The 27,064-nt window shown below is 43.4% G+C and overlaps 1 protein-coding gene across 4 annotated transcripts in view; it reads left to right on the plus strand.

The window, feature by feature from the left end:
• Positions 1 to 9,856: 9,856 nt before the first annotated feature.
• Positions 9,857 to 27,064, plus strand: part of SIRT2 (sirtuin 2) — an 86,973-nt gene continuing 69,765 nt past the window's right edge. For 2 of the 4 annotated variants that reach the window (XM_068115503.2, XM_068115505.2), the window contains exon 1: positions 9,857 to 10,244. In XM_068115503.2, the coding sequence (XP_067971604.2) occupies positions 10,067 to 10,244 (178 nt within the window). In that variant the 5' untranslated portion in view covers positions 9,857 to 10,066. The remainder of the gene's footprint in view (positions 10,245 to 27,064) is intronic. The other 2 variants (XM_078779105.1, XM_078779106.1) reach the window with 1 other exon arrangement.

The following is a 27,064-nucleotide window of genomic DNA, read 5'->3' on the forward strand; positions in this document are numbered from 1 at the left end:
GGTTGACCGGTCACAGCGATGACAACTCCGTCGTAGGAATTCCTCTCCCGGAAACCCGAAAGTTCGCTAGTGACTCTGGCTCGCCAACGTTCGCTTCAGAACCCGGAGCAACTCGGCTTTCTTGTCCGACTCATTCGCTCCGCCATTTTTTCTCTCCTTCTTCTTCGTCTTCCAGTTCCCGATCCGCTTTCATTTTAAAAACATTACTTTTACCTTTTGACAATAATAATTGCTATTTCCCTCAAACAACAATAATAATAATACATGGAACCAGAAATGTCTCAAGTGGATGAAAGCCACCACAACGGAAGTGACGAATCCGTAACAAAGTAATGAAAATAAATAAATAAGAAAGTAAAGGAAATAAATAAATGAGATAGCAAAGAAAATAAATAAATAAATGAGAAAGTAAAGAAAATAAATAAAGAAATAAGAAAGTAAAGAAAATAAATAAATAAATGATAAAGAATTAAGTAAATGAAAAAGTAAAGCAAATAAAAGACAAGGTAAAGAAAATAAATAAATAAATGACGAAGTAAAGAAAATAAATAAATGAATAAATGAGAAAATAAAGGAAAAAATGAGAAAGTAAAGAAAATAAATAAATGAGAAAGTAAAGAAAATAAATAAATAAATAAGAAAGTAAAGAAAATAAATAAATATATGAGAAAGTAATGAAAATAAATAAATAAATGAGAAAGCAAAGAAAATAAATAAATAAATGAGAAAGTAAAGAAATTATATAAGAAAGTAAAGAAAATAAACAAACAAATGATAAAGAATTAATTAAATGAGAAAGTAAAGAAAATAAATGAGGAAGTAAAGAAAATAAAGAAATGAGAAAGTAATGAAAATAAATAAATGAAAAAGTAAAGAAAATAAATAAATAAGAAAGTAAAGAAAATCAAAAATAAATGAGCAAGTAATGAAAATAAAAAATAAGAAAGTAAAGGAAATAAATAAATGAGAAAGCACAGAAAATAAATAAATAAATGAGAAAGTAAAGAAAATAAATAAATAAATGAGAAAGTAAAGAAATTAAATAAGAAAGTAAAGAAAATAAACCAACAAATGATAAGAATTAATTAAATGAGAAAGCAAAGAAAATAAATAAATGAGAAAGTAATGAAAATAAATAAATGAAAAGGTAAAGAAATAAATAAATAAGAAAGTAAAGAAAATAAATAAATAAATGAGAATGTAATGAAAATGAATAAATAAATGAGAAAGTAAAGAAATCAAATAAGAAAGTAAAGAAAATAAATAAACAAATGATAAAGAATTAAGTAAATGAGAAAGTAAAGAAAATAAATGAGGAAGTAAAGAAAATAAAGAAATGAGAAAGTAAAGAAAATAAATAAATAAATGAAAAGGTAAAGAAAATAAATAAATGAAAAAGTAAAGCAAATAAATGACAAGGTAAAGTAAATAAATAAATAAATAATAATAATAATAATTCATTTATTTTGTATAGCGCTTTTCATGAAGCCCAAAGGCGCTTTGACAGAGTGCAAAACATAATGCATAACAAAACATGAAAACAACAATTGCAAAAAGACAAGAATCAATAGGGAAATATTTAAAGCAAAAGGAGGGAGAAGGAGAAGTGATAGTCAGGGGTTAAATGCTGTGGGTTGAATGTTGAATGCAGTGCTGAACAGGTGGGTCTTGAGTGATGTTTTGAATGTGGTGAGTGAGGAGGAGTCTCTGATGGTGTGAGGTAGTGAGTTCCAGAGGGTGGGAGCAGCGATGGAGAAGGCCCTGTCCCCCCAGGATCTGAATTTGGTCCGGATGGGGGGGGGGGGGGGGGGAGGTCAGGAGGTTGGTACCAGCAGAGCGGAGGTTGCGGGTGGGAGTGTGTCTGGAGAGGAGGTCAGCCAGGTATGATGGGGCCAGGTTATGGAGGACTTTGTAGGTCAAGAGGAGGATTTTGTACTGGATTCTCTGGGAGATGGGGAGCCAGTGAAGCTTGTAAAGGACGGGGGTGATGTGGTCACGGGTCCGGGAATGGGTGAGTAGACGGGCAGTAAAGAAAAAATGAGGAAGCAAAGAAAATAAATAAATAAATGAGAAAATAAAGAAAATAAATAAATAAATGTGAAAGTAAAGAAAATAAATAAGTAAATGTGGGAGTAAAGAAAAGAAATAAATAAATGTGAAAGTGAAGAAAATAAATAAATAAATGTCAAAGTAAAGAAAATAAAGAAAAAAATTAATGAGAAAATAAATGAGAAAAATGAGAAAGTAAAGAAAACAAACACATAAATAAATGATAAAGTAAAGAAAAGAAATAAATAAATGTGAAAGTAAAGAAAATAAATAAACAAAAGTGAAGTAAAGAAGCAAAAAAAAAGTGAAAGTAAAGAAAATAAATAAATAAATGTGAAAGTGAAGAAAATCAAAAATAAATGAGAAAGTAATGAAAATAAATAAATAAGAAAGTAAATGAAATAAATAAATGAGAAAGTAAAGAAAATAAATAAATAAATAAGAAAGTAATGAATATAAATAAATAAATGAGAAAGTAAAGAAATTAAATAAGAAAGTAAAGAAAATAAATAAATAAATGATAAAGAATTAAGTAAATGAAAAAGTAAAGCAAATAAATGACAAGGTAAAGAAAATAAATAAATAAATAAATGAGGAAGTAATGAAAATAAATAAAGAAGAAAGTAAAGGAAATAAATAAATGAGAAAGCAAAGAAAATAAATAAATAAATAAGAAAGTAAAGAAAATAAATAAATAAATGAGAAAGTATTGAAAATAAATAAATGAGAAAATAAAGGAAAAAAAATGAGAAAGTAAATAAATAAATAATAAAGCAAAGAAAATAAATAAATAAATAAATGAGAAAGTAAAGAAAACAAATAAATAAATATGAAAGTAAAGAAAATAAATAAGTGAATGTGAAAGTAAAGAAAATAAATAAATAAATGTCAAAGTAAAGAAAATAAATAAATAAATGTCAAAGTAAAGAAAATAAAGAAAACAATAAATGAGAAAGTAAAGAAATTAAATAACAAAGTAAAGAAAATAAATAAACAAATGATAAAGAATTAAGTAAATGAGAAAGTAAAGAAAATAAATGAGGAAGTAAAGAAAATAAATAAATGATAAAGAATTAAGTAAATGAAAAAGTAAAGCAAATAAATGACAAGGTAAAGAAAATAATTAAATAAATGACGAAGTAAAGAAAATAAATAAATAAATAAATGAGAAAATAAAGGAAAAAAAGAGAAAGTAAAGAAAATAAATGAGAAAGTAAAGAAAATAAATAAATAAATAAGAAAGTAAAGAAAATAAATAAATATATGAGAAAGTAATGAAAATAAATAAATAAATGAGAAAGCAAAGAAAATAAATAAATAAATGAGAAAGTAAAGAAAATAAATAAATGAATAAGAAAGTAAAGAAAATAAATAAATAAATGAGAAAGTAAAGAAATTATATAAGAAAGTAAAGAAAATAAACCAACAAATGATAAGAATTAATTAAATGAGAAAGCAAATAAAATAAATAAATGAGAAAGTAATGAAAATAAATAAATAAGAAAGTAAAGAAAATAAATAAATAAGAAAGTAAAGAAAATAAATAAATAAATGAGAATGTAATGAAAATGAATAAATAAATGAGAAAGTAAAGAAATCAAATAAGAAAGTAAAGAAAATAAATAAACAAATGATAAAGAATTAAGTAAATGAGAAAGTAAAGAAAATAAATGAGAAAGTAAAGAAAATAAATGAGGAAGTAAAGAAAATAAAGAAATGAGAAAGTAAAGAAAATAAATAAATAAATGAGAAAGTAAAGAAAATAAATAAATAAATAAGAAAGTAAAAAAAAATCAAAAATAAATGAGAAAGTAATGAAAATAAATAAATAAGAAAGTAAAGGAAATAAATAAATGAGAAAGCAAAGAAAATAAATAAATAAGAAAGTAAAGAAAATAAAATAAATAAATAAATGAGAAAGTAATGAAAATAAATAAATAAATGAGAAAGTAAAGAAATTATATAAGAAAGTAAAGAAAATAAACAAACAAATGATAAAGAATTAAGTAAATGAGAAAGTAAAGAAAATAAATGAGAAAGCAAAGAAAATAAATAAATGAGAAAGTAATGAAAATAAATAAATAAGAAAGTAAAGGAAATAAATAAATGAGAAAGCAAATAAAATAAATAAATAAATGAGAAAGTAAAGAAAATACATAAATAAATGAGGAAGTAAAGAAATTAAATAAGAAAGGAAAGAAAATAAACCAACAAATGATAAGAATTAATTAAATGAGAAAGCAAATAAAATAAATAAATGAGAAAGTAATGAAAATAAATAAATAAAAAAGTAAAGAAAATAAATAAATAAGAAAGTAAAGAAAATAAATAAATAAATGAGAATGTAATGAAAATGAATAAATAAATGAGAAAGTAAAGAAATCAAATAAGAAAGTAAAGAAAATAAATAAACAAATGATAAAGAATTAAGTAAATGAGAAAGTAAAGAAAATAAATGAGAAAGTAATGAAAATAAATAAATAAATGAGAAAGTAAAGACATTAATTAAGAAAGTAAAGAAAATAAACAATCAAATGATAAAGAATTAAGTAAATGAGAAAGTAAAGAAAATAAATGAAGTAAAGAAAATAAATAAATAAGAAAGTAAAGAAAATCAAAAATAAATGAGAAAGTAATGAAAATAAATAAATAAGAAAGTAAAGGAAATAAATAAATGAGAAAATAAAGGAAAAAATGAGAAAGTAAAGAAAACAAATAAATAGATGTGAAAGGAAAGAAAATAAATAAATAAATAAGAAAGTAAAGAAAATAAATAAATGTGAAAGTAAAGAAAATAAATAAATAAATGTGAAAGTAAAGAAAATAAATAAATAAATGTGAAAGTAAAGAAAATAAATAAATAAATGTCAAAGTCAAGAAAATCGAAAATAAAGGAAAAAAATGAGAAAGTAAAGAAAACAAATAAATAGATGTGAAAGGAAAGAAAATAAATAAATAAATGATGAAGTAAATAAAATAAATAAAGAAATGAGAAAATAAAGCAAAGAAATAAATGTGAAAGTAAAGAAAATCTATATATATAAAACACAGTTTGTGTGTGTGTGTGTGTGTGTGTGTGTGTGTGTGTGTGTGTGTGTGTGTGTGTGTGTGTGTGTGTGTGTGTGTGTGTGTGTGTGTGTGTGTGTGTGTGTGTGTGTGTGTGTGTGTGTGATGTTACCGATAGACTCCGAAACGGAGAGGCTCACGTGCTTGATATTTGGCATAGACATGGCCATTGAGCGTGGGACGAACATGGCCCAACTCAAAATATTTGACGATCCATATTTTTTATTCATATTTACCTCAGCGCATTTCAGCGAAGTACCCGCTATCTCAGCCAGTGCGAGCAGCTCGCTGATTCGCTCAGAGCGATCACGTGATGTTCCATCCGCCGCTAGACTGATTCGCTCAGAGCGATCACGTGATGTGACCATCGCCATTCACTCCACATCGGTGGAGATGCAGTTACCGGGCCGGGCGCCATCTTGGTTGGCATTCGATGCTGGGCGATGGTGATTTCCGTCACACGTTTGCACGTAATTCAGAGCGAAAAGCGATCGTGTTCTGTGGCGATTTTTGTCGATTTTGTGCGATATGAATTAAATGTCTTTGATAGGGACCGGTAATTCCGCCAGGGGCGGTGAGCGCACGACTTACGTCACGCTGTGCATGGCACTCTGTGACCGCCGTTGCGGTGCAATGCTTTGCGGGCAAATCGTTTTTATGCCATGGTATGTCATATTTTGGACTTAACCACTCTTCATGACTGATCATGTGACATCTACACACTCATGGCTACCACCGAGACGGATCCTGGTTTCACGTGAGTAATATTTACCATATTTGCTCGATTTTTGAAACCGATGCATGCCAATATCGTGTCTATACCACACCTAAAATATTTTTTAGAAAGAATAAGCACATCTCCCCTTTGAAAGTGCCCCCTGAAGTGTGTCCAGGTGGAATTTCTAAGTCGTAGGTCTTAGCAACTCTCAGCAATCTTTTACCGCATGGATTTATCTTGAGTATTTACTAAACTGTGCTAAGTTGAAGTTGCGTACATATTTCAGCAGTTTTCAATGTAAATCGGTGTAATGTAACCTCCCCCCTCCCCTCCCCCCACCCCACCCCCTCCCCTCCCCCCCTACCCCTTCCCCTCCCCTACTACCCCTCCCCCTCCCCTCCTACCCCTCCCCTCTCCCCCTCCCATCCCTCACCCTCCCCCTCCCCCTCCCCCCTACCCCTCCCCCTACCCCCTCCCCCTCCCCCTCCCATCCCTCACCCTCCCCCTCCCATCCCTCACCCTCCCCCTCCCATCCCTCACCCTCCACCCCCTCCCCTCCCATCCCTCACCCTCCACCCCCTTCCCCCTCCCCTCCCCCCTCCCCCCCTCCCCCTCCCCCCTCTCCCCCCCTTCCCCCCGCCCCTCCCCCTCCCCCTCCCCCTTCCCCTCCCCCCCTACCCCTTCCCCTCCCCCCTCCCCCCTCCCCCTCCCCCCTCTCCCTCCCCCTCCCCCCCTCCCCCTCCCCCTCCCCCTCCCCTCCCCCTCCCCCTCCCCCCCTCTCCCCTACCCCTCCCATCTCCCCCTCCCCCTCCACCCCTTCCCATCCCTCACCCTCCCCATCCCCTTCTTCTCCCCTCCCCCCCGTTCCCCTCCCCTCCCCTCCCCCCTCCCCTCCCCCGCCCGGCAATGCCGGGGTACTTCTGCTAGTAAATAAATAATTGAGCCATTAAGTAATTTAATGTATTTCACCTTCTTTGAATATTGTACATATAATATAATAATTAGTATTATGAGTAAATGAACCACTTTTATTGAATTCGGATGGCTATTATATAAAATCCTGGCTTCAAATCAACTTCCTCAAGCTTAACTGTGATAAATCTGAAATAATCATCATTGGCCCAAAAACGCTCACAAAATCCACCCATAACTTTTCCCTCAACATCGACGGTATCCCAGTATCCACCTCCCCTCACATCCGGAATCTTGGCGTCATCTTTGACCAAACCCTCTCCTTCGACAAATACACTAAACAGATCACAAAGTCAGCCTTCTTTCACCTGAAAAAACATTGCCCGTCTCCGCTCATCCCTCTCCTCCACGGCTGCATTAACCCTCATCCACGCCTTCATCACCTCCCGTCTGGACTACTGCAATAGCCTCCTCTATGGTTCACCCTCAACAATCACCAATAAACTCCAATACATTCAGAACTCCGCTGCCCGTCTACTCACCCATTCCCCGGACCCGTGACCACATCACCCCCGTCCCTTTACAAGCTTCACTGGCTCCCCATCCCCCAGAGAATCCAGTACAAAATCCTCCTCTTGACATACAAAGCCCTCCATAACCTGGCCCCATCCTACCTGGCTGACCTCCTCTCCAGACACACTCCCACCCGCAGCCTCCGCTCTGCTGGTACCAACCTCCTGATCCCCTCCATCCGGACCAAATTCCGATCCTGGGGGGACAGGGCCTTCTCCATCGCTGCTCCCACCCTCTGGAACTCACTACCTCACACCATCAGAGACTCCTCCTCACTCACCACATTCAAAACATCACTAAAGACCCACCTGTTCAACACTGCATTCAACATTCAACCCACAGCATTTAACCCCTGACTATCACTTGTCCTTCTCCCTCCTTTTGCTTTAAATATTTCCCTATTGATTCTTGTCTTTTTGCAATTGTTGTTTTCATGTATTGTTATGCATTATGTTTTCCACTCTGTCAAAGCGCCTTTGGGCTTCTTGAAAAGCGCTATACAAAATAAATGAATTATTATTATTATTATTACTAGGGCATTGCCCGTACTATATCTATATCTAAAATTATATCCCCCCCCTCTATTTACATGAAATGGTTTGGTCCAAAGCGAACGGCTTCCGGAGTTTGGTAAAGAAATCGCCATCGCGTGCACAAACGCGCAGGAAAGCGAATGAATCGCAAATTCGTTTTTATTAGTTTTAAAACATAGTTTAACGCCAACATAGTTTGCAAACGTGAAATAAATGAATACGCTCTCAAATGTGCCATCCGAGGCAGAGTGTGTCCGCCACGTTCGGCACACGCGATAGTTCGCTGCTCTCTGATTGGTTGAATCGTTTTTTGGACATAGCTCGGTAAGTAATTGTCCGATTAATATGAAACCTTGAAAAGGCACATCCTCGGGTCCCCAGCAATATACCTGGCAAGTTAAAAGTATATCGGACCCGTGGTTGTCGAGAAACAGCGGTCACAGACAAACGTACAAACGTACAAACAGAGATTACTGGAATTATAGATAGACTAGGGCATGCCCGTACTATATATAAGCTAGGACGTGCCCGTACGTGGGTGCCCGTTCCTTGCCAAAAAAAAAAAAAATTTGTGTAGGGGTGTGTGTGTGTAAACATCCTAGGGCGTGCCCGTACGTGGGTGCAAAAAAACATGCGTGCAAACAACAACAACAAAAAAAAACTTTGAAACCACGTGGCAGTAACGACCACAGAACCCCCCCCCCCCCCCTCTATTTACATGAATGGTTTGGTCCATTCGCAACGACCACAGAACCCCCCCCCTCTATTTACATGCAATGGTTTGGTCCATTCGCAACGCCAAAGCGAACGGCGAACGGCTAAATCGCCATAGCTCGGTAAGTACTTGTCCGATTAATATGAAACCTTGAAAAGGCACATCCTCGGGTCCCCAGCAATATACCTGGCAAGTTTAAAGTATATCGGACCCGTGGTTGTCGAGAAACAGCGGTCACAGACAAACAAACACACAGACACACAGACACACAGACACACAGAGATTGCTGGAATTATAGATAGATTACAAAGCTCGACGAGAATGAATCAATCCAGGAGGAAATCCCGACTGTAGTTTTAAAGCAGAGAGGAATAACCAGGGGAATGGATGGACGGTACACACACACACATTGAAGCACTGCGTGATGAAACACCAGAGTGACAGTTTGTAGCTGGGTCGAGATTCGAACCCAAGCTCAAGAGCTTAGCCTCGACGAGCGTGTAGCACCTCTCGCCATCCTGTCAGCCCGTGTTGGATTGTATGGGATTGGATTGTATCCTTGGATTGTATGGGATTGTCTCAAATTAAGATCTTACATGATTTGACTGCCGAAGCAGCCACGTGATATTCTATAAATGGTGAACCCCAGAGATCACAAATTCACAAAATACGTCTGCTGAAGACGCAACATTATTAAGAAAACATGGACAGAAATACTAAATTTCCACACTGAGGCAGCAAAACAAAAGTTGCTATCGTGTTAGTAAACCGACTAAAACGTGATCTAATTTACGTACTGTACACGTATTACTCGGTAATATATATGTGTACCTTTTCAACTCCAGGCGATCGATGTGTATGCGCTCGGAGGATGAGTATGTATGTAATAAATAGACGAAACGCTTTTCAATTGTAGGCGGTGTATATATGCGTATGGAGGCTGAGTATGTATTCAATAAAGGAGCCGCTGTTCAACTATAGGCGGTGTATGTAAACGCATGGAGGATTCATTGTCTTACGATTCGGCTAATGTTTCTTTTTCATTGTAACTTCAACTTCTTAGCAAGTATTCTATATAGTCTATAATTTTTTGTGAATATGCTCATGAGTGAAACCTCTTTTAAGCGATAAACTTACATGAAGACTATTAGGCGGTGTATGGTATCAACAAAAGGGAAAATATTTAAATAAAAAGCATCCAAGGCTTGTTGTTCTCTCAAGTTCAGTATGTCGTTAGTAAATCTGTAAACAAATAATAAAATATCCGCTGCGCATTTTTCACTGGAAAGTGTCGAATATGTTGCAATCGACCAAAAAAATACGAAAAGTAAAGCCCCGGGAAAAAAAATACGAAATAAATCCCAAAGTATATGATTTTAAACTCAATGACGTGCGATTTATGCAATTGAAACTAATATTTGGTTGAAGAGAAGATATACAAACCATAATTGAGGGAAAATTGTGGAATAAGGATGTTTATAATGTGGATGTGGAATAAGGATGAAAAAAGAGGGGAGAAAAAAAAAAACATTCCTCCAGAGGCCGTTCCATCCGGGTTCGTTGGAGTCTTCCTCGCGTCCATCGAATGGTCTCCATTCCAAGTTTAAACTGTTCTCACCGTCGTTGTGCTACCTCACTTTGGTGGCCAAAATTACCAACAGAATGTCTGAGGAAAAAGGTAATCGTCTCCGGCTGTGCTTGCCTAGATTAGGCCTCAAAAAGGCCCGAATACTGTGGGGATGTGAGAACCATCAAAACAGAGGGCTTCGAGTCGCTGTTTTGATGGAAACATTTAAACCCTGCGCCCTCATACAGGGGGGTGGAGGGAGGAGGGCTGTGTCGGATGAAGCTTCACGACAAGTAACCGATGTAATGTATCTGTCATTATCTCGCTCAAAACGAAATTGTGTTTGTTTTATCCCCGACACCGAGTAATCGCGATGTCGAGATGGGGTTATTACTTCTAGTTATGCTTCAGTAAAACATGAAGAAGATTGATGATGAACTCTGCAGCCAAAATGATTTAGACCGCGGGAGTGCAACACTGCAATGACGGGCCAAATGGCCTCATTTTCTTGTTTCAGCTCATATTATCGGAGGTTGCGACCACTCTCTTGCACTACTTGTAAGTGTAGTCCCACAGAGACTGGATCCTTTGTATATTAATTTCCATTCTACATTCAGAACTATTTATCTAAAAGGAGCCCTGTCTGTCTGTCTGTCTGTCGTGTTTTGGAGCTTGAGAATGGATTAACAGATTTCAATGAAACAGACAACGGTAGATTCATAGAACTCACAGGAAGGTTTGTGTCTGGTCACACGTGGTCAAACTGCAAATGCCTGATTGTGGCGTGGGTTGTCCGCTTTACGGAAGGCAGGATCTCCCAGGAATCCTTTTTTGTTGTTGCCCCATATATGAGCCATCGCAGTTATGGTGAGGAAATGGACAGCTCAAATTGTACCTCTCTGGGCTGGTATCTATACACCGCCTATTTTCAAAATGGTTTGATTCCCGATGGAAAAAAATCGCCTTCGAACACGGAAGTGTGGAGGCGCAAACTAGGCACCTCCCTCCGGCCTTATGAGGAAGCCTTTCTTACATAAAAAAAGATTTAAAAAAAATCAAAACATTTAAGCAGCTTGGGGCATGCGCACTAACCACATGGCAAAGGTATGCAGTCCAACCAGACTGTCCTGTGAGCACCTCAGCCCGGAGGCTAAAGCAAATGGTCAATCAAACACACACATCCTAACCCCGAAAGGCCAGAATGCATGACCATACAATAGGACCACCACTCAATAGGAGTAGGTTCCCATGCAACCGTGTGTGTGTGTGTGTGTGTGTGTGTGTGTGTGTGTGTGTGTGTGTGTGTGTGTGTGTGTGTGTGTGTGTGTGTGTGTGTGTGTGTGTGTGTGTGTGTGTGTGTGTGTGTGTGTGTGATATATAATTAGTGCTCCAACCTATGACCGAACGTTGTGACGTCACCGCCACGATATCCACACTGTCTGCTAAGCTCCGTAAAAGCCATCCCGCAGAGACAAATAAAGATGTTGTTTCAGATACTGTGACAAGTGCATAGAAAACTCGCAGTTACCGACTTGGTTTCGCCCTCATTGGGTCATCATCAGGGCAACGCAGCGAGCGACCTATAAAAGGCGTAACTCTCTCTCTTTGTGTGTGTTCTATGCATGGCCACATCATTTAAGTTACAAATTCCAAATTTAGTGTACAAATACAACTTTATGGCAATATAGGCTATGTGTCCGTGGCCTCACGCAGGTTTGTGGGGGTGGGAGGTGTGGCGTAAATGCTCCATGTAAATACGTGTAGCGCCACCGGGTGGTGTTGGCAGAGGGTATTACAATTTTCCTTTTTTACCTGGGCAACGCTGAGGTTAAAGCATACTTCGCATGGGTAAATTTGTCCTCTTTCCCTTCTCCCTCCCACCTACCCAAAACGGAGGGTCCGGTCAAAGCCGCCCGCAAAATATATATAACCGTATATCTCTCGCCTTCCTCTTCTCTCTCCACTTCCCCCTTCCCTCCCTCACACCTCCAGCTCCCTCCCCATCCCTTCCCCCCCCTCCGTGCCCCAATACCCCTCCCCCCCCCACCCCCACTCCCGGGACCTTGTCCGGGCAACGCTGGGTGTTCCAGCTAGTGTGTGTGTGTGTGTGTGTGTGTGTGTGTGTGTGTGTGTGTGTGTGTGTGTGTGTGTGTGTGTGTGTGTGTGTGTGTGTGTGTGTGTGTGTGTGTGTGTATTTTTTTGCGGATCTCGCCACCGGCGTTCTCCCCTTACCAAGGGGGGATTAGTCCCCTTGTCTTTGACTGGCCGACGGGACCCGGGACCTATGACGTCCTTCCCGGACAGCGCGAAATAGGGTATTAGGACTAGAATCGCTATTACCTAATTACTCGCGCTGCCCTGAAACGAAATAAGCCCCACACGAATCACGCGTGTTGAGACGCCGAGCAGTGCGTACACGCGATCCGTGCCGTTTATATGGTGACCCCGGTTCTAGCGAGCTTATTCGTGCCACGCTTAGTCAAATGGATAAATCACAAAAGCGGTCGAATGGGAAAAAGGAAGAAGAGGTTTATTTACACTATTTACAATGGTTCAGAGAAAAGAGGACACAGTGCAGCCTTAAAACAGTCTTAGCTTACTACCCAGGACAAACGGGCCCGTCTCACACACAGACACACTCACACGGGGCTTGCAGCTGCAGGGTGATGGTTCCCAAGGATGGCTCTCATGCAGCTTCCTCCGGTCTCCGGCTCGTCCCGTACAGATGGTAAGTAGAGGGGCAGGAGCTCTCCGCGTGTCGTTTGGCGCACAAGGGTTAATACGGGGCGATTTGGTAGGGAGCGGACTTCGGTGGTTAGCAGTTATCACTGGCGGCTATTACCGCGTTCACTCGCGTGGCTGAGGTAGGCGCTATTCGCCACCGACGCGTCTGGCTGCAGCCGTGTACTCAACGCCTCTTCTTCCTCTCTGGCGCATACGTTATACTGCGCGAGTCACAGTTCAATGCCTCCCAAGCGGGTGATGCGAATCAAGTTCTTCAAAGTCCTCTTGATTGACAAGTCCTCTCACGTGCGCTCTCCCCTTGCGAGTCCTCAAAGTTCTGCTGGTCAGTCATTCTCATCAGTCCTTAAAGTTCTGCTGGTAAGTCCTTGGCGAGTCCTTTTCTCTGCGAGACCTGTGCAGTCCTCAAAGTTCTGTGCATAAGTCCTCTCAAGGGCTTTGTGCAATGACTTATATAGGCACGCCCCGCGAACCTTCTCGAACTCACCAGACGTGCCTCTCCACGCCCCCTCACGCCATGCCGTTAGAGCCCTGGTTGGCTGGTGGCTCTTACCGTCGTCGCCTCTGACGCTCCGCCTTGATGCCGCCCCACCCTGACCCCGCGCTCCTCCTTCTTAGGCCTACCTCGTGTTACTCGACTAGTGAGCGAGCAAAGGGCAGCAAATGCTGCGGGCAGCCAAAGCGTAACAAATGCTGCGGGCAGCCAAAGCGTAACAAATGCTGCGGGCAGCCAAAGCGTAACAAACTGAGTGGGTCAGCCAAATGGGGCACGGGATCAATTATGCCCATAGAGGTGGAATTGGAGGGTGGACGCAAAAATGAACAGGACCTAAACTCATGTCTTTACACAATGCAGATATTACTAGGGGAAATGCCCTATACTTACACATACTATGACATAACTAATACTACCGGTGGCCTACGTGTTGCTTGTGGACTAACTATGGGGGGGCAACCCTTTAACCTTTAATGATCAATATGTGCAAATCTCAAAACCGTAGCACTGACCCCCTCCCTTGCCAGACTCGTCCCCGAGTCGAACCCACACAGGTGAGAACGACCGGTTTTGAGAAAGGTTCAGGACTACTCTTTAAATTATGTGTGACACTTAGATGTGGTTTCCCTCTACATTTAATCTAACACCCTGTATGTGACAGTTTTACAAGACTAGATATGTCCCACCTACTGCGTTGTGTACTAACTAACAGACTCACACCCACAGCTAACCGAATTGCGGAATGAATTCTCAAACTAAACATAAAGCCGGTGGGGAGCATGTTATTTACAACACTAAACTAATTATTTACATCTCTATAACCCAGGACCTGTTCTTTTGTGGAAAGAAATTTGGAGGAGAGAAAACAACAATGTACCAATACACCAATACACAAAAATGCACAAAAATGCACAATCACCATTTCAATTGTCATATTTGCTGCTTGGCTGCATCTTCTTGCTTCCTGCTTCGTCTTCGGTGTGCCATAATAAAAACTTAAAGGTCTTCTTTCCTGACACACCAAAGTATAAAATGCACAAACCGTGTTCGTTTTTATCTGCTAGCAGGGTCAATCTTAGGTGGTCTGACTGCGTGACATCGACGGCATTTAGAACCAGTGGTCCGCAGGTGCAAGGTAACGTTTGCAGCAATTGTCTGCTCAGCAAAGATGCCAGGCCACAGAACGTGTGGTCCATAAGGTGCATTGGTGCAGCAAAAGGTAGCAGGCGCGCCGCACAAGTGTAGCCAGGCGCCGCTGCACAGTTCAGGGTTCCTGCACTCTCCCCTCCAAAATGGGTCCATGGGTACCAATCTATATTATAATAGCCGTAGATGATTCTGTCTGTCTGTCTGTCTGTCTATCTGTTGGGTGTCTGTCCGGGGTGTGGCTTACTCGGTTTGCAGAGTAGCTCCACCCATAGCTCCACCCATTCTGGGAGTGGCTATAAACAAATATCCACCATTTTATTAACTCGCATAGCTTTGAGTCCTGTTTTGTAGGCCCGTGGTGTCTTGCTCTCCCCCAGTTTTATTTCAAATCAAATTCGATAAATCATTTCATTTTTCACAGTCGCTAACATAGTTTTAGACTCGGTTGAAAAAAAACGGGAAGAAAATCCAATGAAAGTTGCCGTTTATAGAACGAAATGAATTCTCAAAGGCCTGTAACTTCAAGGCCATTGAGTCTCTCTCACGCCTTTATCTCCAATCTAACTCACCATATGATTTCATTTTTATCGATGGTTTTACTTTTAGACTCGGTGTCAGCAATAATTGAGAACAATCCACACACGCGGGAAAATGCAGAGATATATTTTTTAAAATCGCGTCATGGTGTATCATACACCGCCCAACATGACACCGCCGGCAATGTGTCGATATATATTAAAAATTCGCTTTTGCTTTTCCGTTATGATATATTACTATTTCGTTTGATGATAGTCGTCACAAAAACGTCAACAATGATGCCGACATATATTTCTTCGTTTTTATTTCATTCAACATAATTCAACATAAGTAAAATATGTTTCAGGAAATTACCGAGAGATATTTCTTCGTTTTTTTTATTAGTTATGTGCGCATACACTTTAAATAGGTTTATTTGAAATCTTTAATTTTCCACAAACATTCCACACACGCGGGAAAATGCAGAGATATATTTTTTAAAATCGCGTCATGGTGTATCATACACCGCCCAACATGACACCGACGGCAATGTGTCGATATCTATTTTAAATTCGATATATCATTTCATTTTTCACAGTCGCTAACATAGTTTTAGACTCGGTTGAAAAAAAACGAGAAGAAAATCCGATGAAAGTTGCCGTTTATAGAACGAAATGAATTCTCAAATGCCTGTAACTTCAAGGCCATTGAGTCTCTCTCACGCCTTTATCTCCAATCTAACTCACCATATGATTTCATTTTTATCGATGGTTTTAGAGTCGGTGTCAGCAATAATTGAGAACATTCCACACACGCGGGAAAATGCAGATATATTTTTTAAAATCGCGTCATGGTGTATCATACACCGCCTAACATGACACCGACGGCAACGTGTCGATACATATTAAAAATTCGATATATCATTTCATTTTTCACAGTCGCTAACATAGTTTTCGACTCGGTTGAAAAAAAACGGGAAGGAAATCCAATGAAAGTTGCCGTTTATAGAACGAAATGAATTCTCAAACGCCTGTAACTTCAACTTCAAGGCCATTGAGTCTCTCTCACGCCTTTATCTCCAATCTAACTCACCATATGATTTCATTTTTATCGATGGTTTTGGACTCGGTGTCAGCAATAATTGAGAACATTCCACACACGCGGGAAAATGCAGAGATATATTTTTTAAAATCGCGTCATGGTGTATCATACACTGCCCAACATGACACCGACGGCAACGTGTCGATATATATTAAAAATTCGCTTTTGCTTTTCCGTTAAGATATATTACTTTTTCGTTTGATGACAGTCGTCACAAAAACGTCAACAATGATGCCGACATATATTTCTTCGTTTTTATTTAATTCAACATTATTAGCCGGAAGTAAAATATGTTTCAGGAAATTACCGAGAGATATTTCTTCGTTTTTTAAAATTAGTTATGTGCGAATACACTTTAAATAGGTTTATTTGAAATCTTTAATTTTCCACAATATAATTTACTTGCCATTTATCATTTGATGATTACGAGACAAATTCCTCTTGAGGATCGTGACAATTCATGCGCTGCGTGGAAACTTCTATTTCCAAAATGAATGAGACGATCGATGAAGAACGCAGACTTGAACAGGATGCAGCAAGAAAACGAATGAGACGGGCGAACGAGTCCATCGACGAACGTCAATGCAAACTTGCGGGGTCACCCGTGGGAATCCCACGGGCATGGATGTGTGTGACATTTCGACATATTGAGTTAGATGCTGCACATTCATTTTTACAAAATGGTTACTGGCAAGTCATCAGATCCAGAAATGGTGTAAAAATCACCGTTTAGAGGCCATTTTTCCCCGCAAAGCGGGGGTTGGCCTTTTCGGGGACCGTGGTAGTTGTTGTTTTTTTGTCCCCTTTTTGAAGCAATGTTTTACGGCCGGATGCCCTTCCTGACGCCAACCCTTTTTGCCGCCTTCAACGACAAACAGGGAATTACCAGTGAACTGGTACTCAATTAGCCGACCTCGGAAGGATGACAGGCTGAGTCAACCCCCCTGGCATTAATTCGGCGATCGACCGAGATTCGAACCCAGGATCCTAAGCCGGCACCCTAGCCGCTAGCCCAACACCAGAAATGGTGTCATGAACACAATTTATTTACGCACAAGCACAAAAGCAAGACGGGCCGATTTCCGATTCCGACGGGCGAGACGGGCCGATTTCCGATTCCGACGGGCCGATTTGGAGCAAGAAAAAGAACGAGACGGGAGAAAAAGGAGAGAAACGAGACGGGGAAAGCCGATTGGAGAGGCGAGTGAGGCGCGATTGGAGAGGAGTGTGAGGCGCGATTGGAGAGGAGTGTGAGGCACGATTGGAGAGGAGTGTGAGGCGTGATTGGAGGGGAGTGTGAGGCACGATTGGAGAGGAGTGTGAGGCACGATTGGAGAGGAGTGTGAGGCGCGATTGGAGAGGAGTGTGAGGCGCGATTGGAGAGGAGTGTGAGGCGCGATTGGAGAGGCATGTGAAGGATTGGAGAGGAGAGGAGTGTGAGGGATTGGAGAGGTGAGGGATTGGAAAGGAGAGGGATGTGAGGGTTTGGAGAGGAGAGGAGTGCTAGGTGGAGAGAGGAGAGTGTCAGGTGGAGACAGGAGAGTGTCAGGTGGAGACAGGAGAGTGTCAGGTGGAGAGGAGTGAGGGGTCACATATTATGTGAAATAAATAAATTGTGTTCATCACACCATTTCTGGATCTGATGACTTGCCAGTAACCATTTTGTAAAAATGAATGTGTAGCATATAACTCAATATGTCGAAATGTCACACACATCCATGCCCGTGGGATTCCCACGGGTGACCCCGCTAGTACACCAATATTAGACAAAGCACAGTTAACAGAGGAAAGGGCGCAAGGGTACACATCAAAACAAAGCAATGCAACATGAGGGGCGCGGGAGAGCGAGCAGAGAAAGCTCGTCCCTAGCCATTCGTAACCCCCCATGTCAGCCTACACTACCCTTGCCCCTCCCTGTATTTACACTTTACAAATCCGTCACTACGTCCTGTCTCCCATATCCCCCTCTACTCCAAATTTGTCGTCCAATCCCTCCCAAGAAGGAAGAGATGGAATTACACACAATGTCCAATCACGTCATGATGCGTCTTTACCCACTCAAATCGTTCGCAAAACCTGGTGTGGAGTTCCGTCTCCTTGGTGAGTGGATGTGGATGGTGCGAAGAGATTTCTCATCCTAACTATACTCTAATAACATTAACTCAGTTACACTACCCGGGGTCATGCCCTGCCAATTGGCATCTTTAAACGATGTGGTTCTCAAAACCAATTCCCATTGACCCACCCTGTGGTGCCCTCCAATTTGGGTCTCACTCCCCAATTTTTCACTACTGTGCCTTCGCACAATTTTGGGGCTGGGTCGGGTGGCTCCACTAGCAGGTCTACCTACCTGCCCACCTCCGCCACTGAAGTCGCCACCCGAGCTTACCTTGCTCCTTGCGACTACCCTGCACTGGGGAAGGCCCCTCCTGGCTCTCTCACCCCTCTGATGCCCTCTCTGGCATTGGGCTACCCGGGTCCTCTCCTAGGATCCTCGGGCCCCACTGAACACTACTCTGACTGGCTTCCAGAGCCTACCTGCAGCCTCACCTGGCCGACAAACTACCAGTGGCGGAGTGCCCCAATAACCATACGCTCCAACAAAGCCCACACGCCCAGCCATTCCACAGACTCATGCACCCATCTAAGCACTTCCTTGCTACTACCTGCACCACAGGTGTCAATATCCAACAATTTACCTAAACCCTCTACCTAACTTTTAAACTACCCTCCCCGGGTATTCGTGAAGGGGTCCATCTTCCCCCATTCACTCCTTCGCACCATGCACTCCACACCTGTTACATCACACCAAGCATTCCACACCATTTATTCCACACACCTGTTCTCCACTTGCACCCCATGCAAGTCAATTCACACCACACAAAGCCATATGTCCTCAATACACCACTTATACACTTCTACACACACACAGCATCATCTAACTACTTCCCTCTAATACTCATGCTTTCCCGTCTTCCCTTACACTAGCACACCCTCGTCATTATCATCCTTCTAATCTCTCGACATCCCCTCTAACTGTACAAAAGTCACTACTTAAATCTCATGTCATCTACCGTCATTTCTAAATCTCTAACAATATCCTAGCCCGCCCTCTGCTAGTTTACACTGCCACCCCATAATCTAGAACTCATGTGCCCCCACTAAATGAGGGATGGTAAAACGACCATCCCCCCACACCGGGTACCATTCCCCAATACTACTGCCATTTGTCACTATGCTTGAGCCTCTCGGTGCGGAAATACATTTTTGTCATCACAGCTCGGCTTCGAAAAGCCGAGCAATGCATGCGGGTCGTTGGTCGCCTGTTGGTTGGGTCCGTCCGGCATTTTCGATTCAGGCGAGGAGGCATGCTTGGGCCTAGGTTCCAGGCGCCATCCCTACGCGGAGCCTTTCGGTCCCCGGCACGATGGCCCAACCTCCCGCGGTTGGAGCACCGCGCCCGCCAGGGGGCGAAGGCCCGACCTCTCCTACCCCCCCTCGAACCGTGCCGATCGCCTTTCCCACGAAGGCACGGCACCGACCATACAGGGCAGGGCCCATGACGAATCGTGCATGGAGCTCCTTGCAAGACCGCTGCGGCAACGATCCCCACCGGTTCCCACAGCACACAAAGCACCCGACTCACCGAGGGCTCGCGTCGGCTATTCGTCGCGCTAAACGCTGCCCCGGTCCGCGTCGATGCCCGAGTCGCATTCTCACACCGAGGCGCTTCAGCGCCTCCCATACACCCCCTGCATTCCGTTATTGCACTTTCTCTCCGTGCATTCTCTTTCCGTGCACACCACTCAGGCGCACTCACGCCCCTCACACACTCCATTATTACACATCCTCGCGCACACCCTGGCGCTCTCATACCACTCGCACACTCCGTTACACACTTCTCTTCCACGCACTCCTCTCGTGCACTCTCTCGTTACATCCTCTGTAACACCCACGGGTGTGCACTCCTGCACACACCCAATCATCACCGCACACCCTCACGCACACTCTCTTGTTACATACTCAGTAACAACTACGGGTGTGCACCCTCCGGGTACACACCCAATCAGCACACACTTACCCACGGGTGTGCAATCTCCTGTTGCACACCCAATCACACGCTCTGGTGTACACTTCCTTCGCACACTGTCCACAACACACTCTGGTGTGCATTTTCGCACACTCTCCTCGACACGCTCTGGTGTGCATCCACTCTCACTCTCTTCGGCCATCGCACACTCTGTGTCACACTCCGTTATACACGCGCGCTTCGGTGCCATTCGCACACGTGCGCCATTCACCTTCACACATCGCACCACGGACCTTCCACGAGCACCCGGGTTACGGCGCGATCCCAAGCGCGCGCCAAACATTTTCGCGCCATTCATTTTCGCGCCATACACGCTCCTACTCACCTTCGGGATTCTCTTCTCTGCCAACCGCACCTGCAAACCTTTATTGGGGTTAGGCAGCACGATATCACGATGCGAACACGGACTTTGCACATATTCCATCACCATCTCCGATTTAATTTCTGCTTCTGCCGTCTCTTCGTCCCCAATTTCCACTATAATTTCTTTTTCTTTTTCTAGCCCAACGACCGCCAGTGTACATAAAATAAAATTTTCCAATTCGGCAGCCGTCGGCTTTTCCACATCCCGAGTCGCGATTTCTATTCCGGTCAACTTAACTACGCTCTGCTCTACCCGGCTCTCCACGCGTTCCTCATGTCGCGCTACCCCGTCGCGTACCAATGCGACTTTCCCGCTCGACCTGCACCCTATGTCTTTCCCCTTCTCTTTTATTAACTTCCCTCGGGTGTCCATTTTTGCATTCAGTCCCTTTTCCACCTCTTCCAATTGACCCCCCATCTGTTTTATGTCCCGGGCGGATTTGTCCCCCATTTCCTTCAATTGGCCCCCCATTTCCTTGAATTGGCCCCCCATTTTGCTTCCCAATTCATTTTTCGCCCTCTCCAATTCCCGGGTGGATTTGTCACTCTTACGCCTTGCTTCATCCCTCTGCATTTCTATAGATGCTCGTAGTTGCTCTACGAGTACATACAGGTCCCAACCCGCTGGCACCGCGAGCTCGGCTCTCGCCGCCATGTGCGAGGCGCCGCCATTTTCCTCCTCTACGGCCGGCCCCTCATTAATGTTCTCTTCCCATTCTTCCCGGGGGTCCTGGGTTATCGATTCTTCGTTATCTACCTCCTCTTCTACCCCTACAGGCATCCGACCGTCTTGGCTAGCCATGGCACGAATTAAAATTGGGTCTTAAAACTAAATTTCGGCCGCTCGTAATTTTGACCAAATTTGTCCAAAAAAAATTTGGTTGGGTTCCAAATCCCACTCCCCGACACCAATTGTTGCGGATCTCGCCGCCGGCCTTCTCCCCTTACCAAGGGGGGATTAGTCCCCTTGTCTTTGACTGGCCGACGGGACCCGGGACCTATGACGTCCTTCCCGGACAGCGCGAAATAGGGTATTAGGACTAGAATCGCTATTACCTAATTACTCGCGCTGCCCTGAAACGAGGAAATAAGCCCTGCACAAATCACGCTTGTTGAGACGCCGAGCGGTGCGTACACGCGATCCGTGCCGTTTATATTGTGACCACGGTTCTAGCGATCTTATTCGTGCCACGCTTAGTCAAATGGATAAATCACAAAAGCGGTCGAATGGGAAAAAGGAAGAACAGGTTTATTTGCACTATTTACAATGGTTCAGAGAAAAGAGGACACAGTGCAGCCTTAAAACAGTCTTAACTTACTACCCAGGACAAACGGGCCCGTCTCACACACAGACACACTCACACGGGGCTTGCAGCTGCAGGGTGATGGTCCGCGTCCAAGGATGGCTCTCGTGCAGCTCCCTCCGGTCTCTGGCTCGTCCCGTACAGATGGTAAGTAGAGGGGCAGGAGCTCTCCGCGTGTCGATTGGCGCACAAGGGTTAATACGGGGCGATTTGGTAGGGAGCGGACTTCGGCGGTTAGCGGTTATCACTGGCGGCTATTACCGCGTTCACTCGTGTGGCTGAGGTATACGCTATTCACCACCGGCGCGTCTGGCTGCAGCCGTGTACTCAACGCCTCTTCTTCCTCTCCTCTGGCGCGTACGTTATACTGCGTGAGTTACAGTTCAATGCCTCCCAAGCAGTGATGCGAATCAAGTTCTTCAAAGTCCTCTTGATCAACAAGTCCTCTCACGTGTGCTCTCCCCTTGCGAGTCCTCAAAGTTCTGCTGGTCAGTCCTTCTCATCAGTCCTTAAAGTTCTGCTGGTAAGTCCTTGGCGAGTCCTTTTCTCTGTGAGACCTGTGCAGTCCTCAAGGTTCTGTGCATAAGTCCTCTCAAGGGCTTTGTGCAATGACTTATATAGGCACGCCCCGCGAACCTTCTAGAACTCATCAGACGCGCCTCCACGCCCCTCACACCATGCCGTTATAGCCCTGGTTGGCTGGTGGCTCTTACCGTCATCGCCTCTGACGCTCCGCCTTGACGCCGCCCCACCCAGACCCGCGCTCCTCTTTCTTAGGCCTACCTCGTGTTGCTCGACTAGTGAGCGAGCAAAGGGCAGCAAATGCTGTGGGCAGCCAAAACGTAACAAATGCTGCGGGCAGCCAAAGCGTAACAAATGCTGCAGGCAGCCAAAGCGTAACAAACTGAGTGGGTCAGCCAAATGGGGTGCGGGATCAATTATGCCCATAGAGGTGGAATTGGAGGGTGGACGCAAAAATGAACAGGACCTAAACTCATGTCTTTACACAACGCAGATATTACATGGGGAAATGCCCTATACTTACACATACTATGACATAACTAATACTACAGGTGGCCTACTTGTTGCTCGTGGACTAACTATGGGGGGAAACCCTTTAACCTTTAATGATCAATATGTGCAAATCTCAAAACCGTAGCAATATACACAGTGCCTTCAGAAAGTATTCACACCCCTTGACTTTTTTCACATTTCCTTGTGTTACAGCCTGAATTTAAAATGGATTAAATTGAGATTTTGTGTCACTGATCTACACATAATACCCCATAATGTCAAAGCAGAATTTCTTCTTTTTTTTTTTTTTTTAGAAACTTTTGCAAAATAATTAAAAATGAAAAGCTGAAATGTCTTGAATCAATTGGTATTCAACCCATTTGAGCTCAATACTCCAAATTGAGCTCAGGTGCATCCAATTTCCTTTGATCATCCCAGAGATGTCTCGATAACTTGATTGGAGTCCACCTGTGGCGGATACAATTGATTGGACATGGTTTAGAAAGAAACACATCCTTTTTGTGGTCGCCTTCCTGTTTTTCAGTGCACTTTGGCCCTTTCAAAGTTTCATCACCCCCAATCCCGTGTGACGAGTCCCATGACGCCATGACTGTGTTTCGTTTTCGGCTGCTTCTTGGCTTTATTGGCATATTGGTGCCATGGCGGAAGCGTCCTTGCAAGCGCGGCATGCCGCCTTTCCTTTCCCTTTTCAAATATTGTTCGGAGGACGAAAAATACGGGACAAATGGTGTCCCGGGAAGGTTTGAAATGGGACGCAGGACATTTGAGTAAAAAAACAGGACGATCCTGTAAAATACGGGACCCCTGGTCAGCCTGGTCCCGAGTAAGAGGACTCCGTGTTAATTTTCACATTCACTTAACCTACGTTGGTTTAGACTTCACTTGACTGCAAAAAAAACCGGAGGAATTCCCGTTTTTATCGCCTATTCCCACCTTTGGAAGGTGTATATATAGCAGCTTGAGCTGCCGTTTTACCTTGTGACGTTTTCCTATGGCCGATTCAAATGGTACAATAAAATAGTAAAATAATTGGCAGTATTAAAAATTATAAAGTGATCCTCCCTGACCGTTCTTGTGAATATATATATACAGTAATACCCCGGCCTACGTCATTAATTGGTTCCATAAGCCATGACGTAACTCGGTTTTTGACGTAAACCGGGCGTAATGTCTTTAAAATGCCTTAAAATGAAGACAAACACCGTAATTCGTAAAACTAGAGTAAATAACTGGAGGAGGCTGCGGCTTCGCCCTGAATCTTTGCCGCTCCCCGTCGGGAGTCCCTCCATTGTTTTCTATCGGTCGGGTCTTCTCCTCGAACGGGGTGACCGGCACGGACGTGTCGACCGTGAGCTGGCTTGTGTGCCGAGTGGCTCCGCGGCCCGCTTCACCACGGCGTGCTTTACCCAACGTGTCCGAGCAGTTTCACCGGTGGTCGTGTCGTGTCGTCTGTGACGAACGAACGAGCTCAGGGTTCCGTGAACCCGGCCGCCCCGGGGATCGACGCTCGCCTCCGAGTCGTAGGCGTGCCCCGTCTTTCCTCGAGCGGCCGAAGTTGCTTGCTTCTTTATTTTTGGACGATGCGATATACGCAGAAACGATGACGTACAGGCAGGCATTTGCAAATCCATGCACATGTGCACATGCACACGTCGATCGGTTCTTTACAAGGATATGCATCAAGGGTATCTACTTGGTATATCTACTACAAAAGTGCAGCCGCACAGCTCAGGGTTCCTGCACACTCCCCTCAACAAAGGATAGGGGTCCATGGGTGGGGGGGGAAAGGGCGCAAGGGTACACGTCAAAACAAGGTAATGCAGCATGAGGGCCGCAGGAGAGCGAGCGGAGAAAGCTCGTCCCTAGCCGTTCGTCACCCCCCATGTCAACCTACACTACCCTTGCCCCTCCCCGTATTTACACTTTACAAATTCCGTATCTACCGTCTTGTCTCTTCTATCCCCCTTTATGCCAAATTCGTTTCCAATCCCTCCCAAGAAGGAAGAGATGGAATAAACACAATGTCTCACCCACGTCATGATGCGTCTTTCATTCCAAGTCATCTGCAAAACCTGGTGTGGAGTCCTGTCACCTTGGTGAGTGGATATGGATGGTGGGAAGAGATTTCATCCTAACTATCCTTCTAATTGACATTAACTCTTTAAACTACCCGGGGTCTTGCCCTGCCAATCAATTGGCCTCTTTACACTATGTGGTTCTAAAAACCAATTCCCATTGACCCACCCTGTGGTGCCCAACCAAATTTGGGGTCTCACTCCCCCCTTTTTCTATCTGTGCCTTCGCACAATTTCGGGGCTGGGTCATGTGGCTCTACCAGCAGGTCCTACTTAACTGCGCACCTCCGCCACTGAAGTCGCCACCCGAGCTTGCCTAGCTCCTTCAACTACCCTAACTCGGGGAAGGCCCTCCTGGCTCTCTCACCCCGCTGATGCCCTCTCTCGCATTGGGCTACCCGGGTCCTCTCTTAGGATCCTCGGGCCCCACTGAACTCTACACTGAACGCTACCTGGCTCCCAGAGCCTACCTGTGGCCTCACCTGGCCAACAGTCTACCAGTGGCGGAGTGCCCATTTAACCATACTCACTAATTAAGCCCACACGCCCAGCCATTCAACTCACTCATGCACCCCTCAAAGCAACAACTTGCTACTCCCTGCACCACAGATGTCAATTTCCAAACAATTTACCTACTCCCTCTACCTAACTTTAAACTACCCTCCCTGCGTATTCGTGCAGGGGTCCATCCTCCCCCATCCACTCCTTCGCACCATGCACTCCACACCACTCAATCCACACTACTCACTCCACACACCATTTATTCCCACACACCAAGTATTCTCTCCATTTATCCACTTGCACCCCATGCAAGTCAATCACTCAACACCATTACACATGTCCTCCATACACCACTCATACACTTTCTCCCGTCATCCCAGACCATTGCCTCATTTCACCAAGTTCAACGATAACCAGATTCTCACACACACAACCATTCTCGACCAATGCCTCATTTCACCAAGCCCAAGAGGCACCCACAATTACACACACACAGCATCATCTAACTAACTACTTCCCTCTAATACTTGTGCTTTCCCTGTCTTCCCTTATACTAAGCACTTCCCTCGTCATTAACATCCTTCTAATCTGACTACGTCCCCTCTACCTGTATCAATGTCTCTACTTAAATCTCGGTCTCCTATTGTCATCCTTCTAAATCCCTAACGATATCCTAGCCCGCCCTCGGCTAGTTCACACTGCCAAACCCCATAAATCTACTGCTCCTTTGCCCCAACGTGAGGGATGCTAGAGCTACCATCCCTCTACATCGGATACTATCTTCCACTATCACCCCCCAGTCCTCTCGCACTATGAGCCCCCGTCATTGGAGGTACTGGGTCCTGCCTATATATATATATACAAACGTATACAGTACGTCCGAGCCGGCATCGTCGTGTTTCGCCATTGCCACATTACATTGGTTGTTTTACACAGTGAAGGAACCTTTACCCAGTAAAGGAATAATCACAAAAATACCAGCGAAAGGCAAAGCAAGCACGCGACCGCAGCACAGGACAAAATGCATATGCCGTCGCCTTTGTTTTGAATGAGAACCAGCAGCTACGCGTACGTATACTGTACGTACATTTATATATTTTTTTAATGTGCTTTTTATTGTATTTTAAATTGTTTCGATCGTTAAAACATCAACGTTAAAACAACGATCAACGATCGTTAAAACGTTAAAACATCCAATTGTTTAAATTGTTTAATTTTTTTCACATCCGTAGGAGTGACGGAAAGTCGCACATAATGACGTTCGCTGAACTGAAATTTACTCTGGAAGAGTGGCGTCAAGTCGGATTTGACGTAGGTCGAAATGGCGTAAAACGGGGTATGACTGTATATATATATTTTTTGGGGTTCCATTATAATAACGGTAATCCCATAATCATGATTAATCTAACCAACACGGCCAGCCATAAAGAAACTCGTGCAAACAGCTTATCAGGTGTGTCGCATTATCATTCAGTTGCCAATCCAGTCATCTCTTGTCAACCGTTTCCATGGAGCCGACTGCTAGCTTGAGTGCTTAAGCCACTTTGTGAGCACTCTAA

The sequence above is a fragment of the Myxine glutinosa genome, chromosome 5 (genome assembly GCF_964187855.1).
Source record: "Myxine glutinosa chromosome 5, kmMyxGlut1.1, whole genome shotgun sequence".
Classification (NCBI taxonomy): Eukaryota; Metazoa; Chordata; class Myxini; order Myxiniformes; family Myxinidae; genus Myxine; species Myxine glutinosa.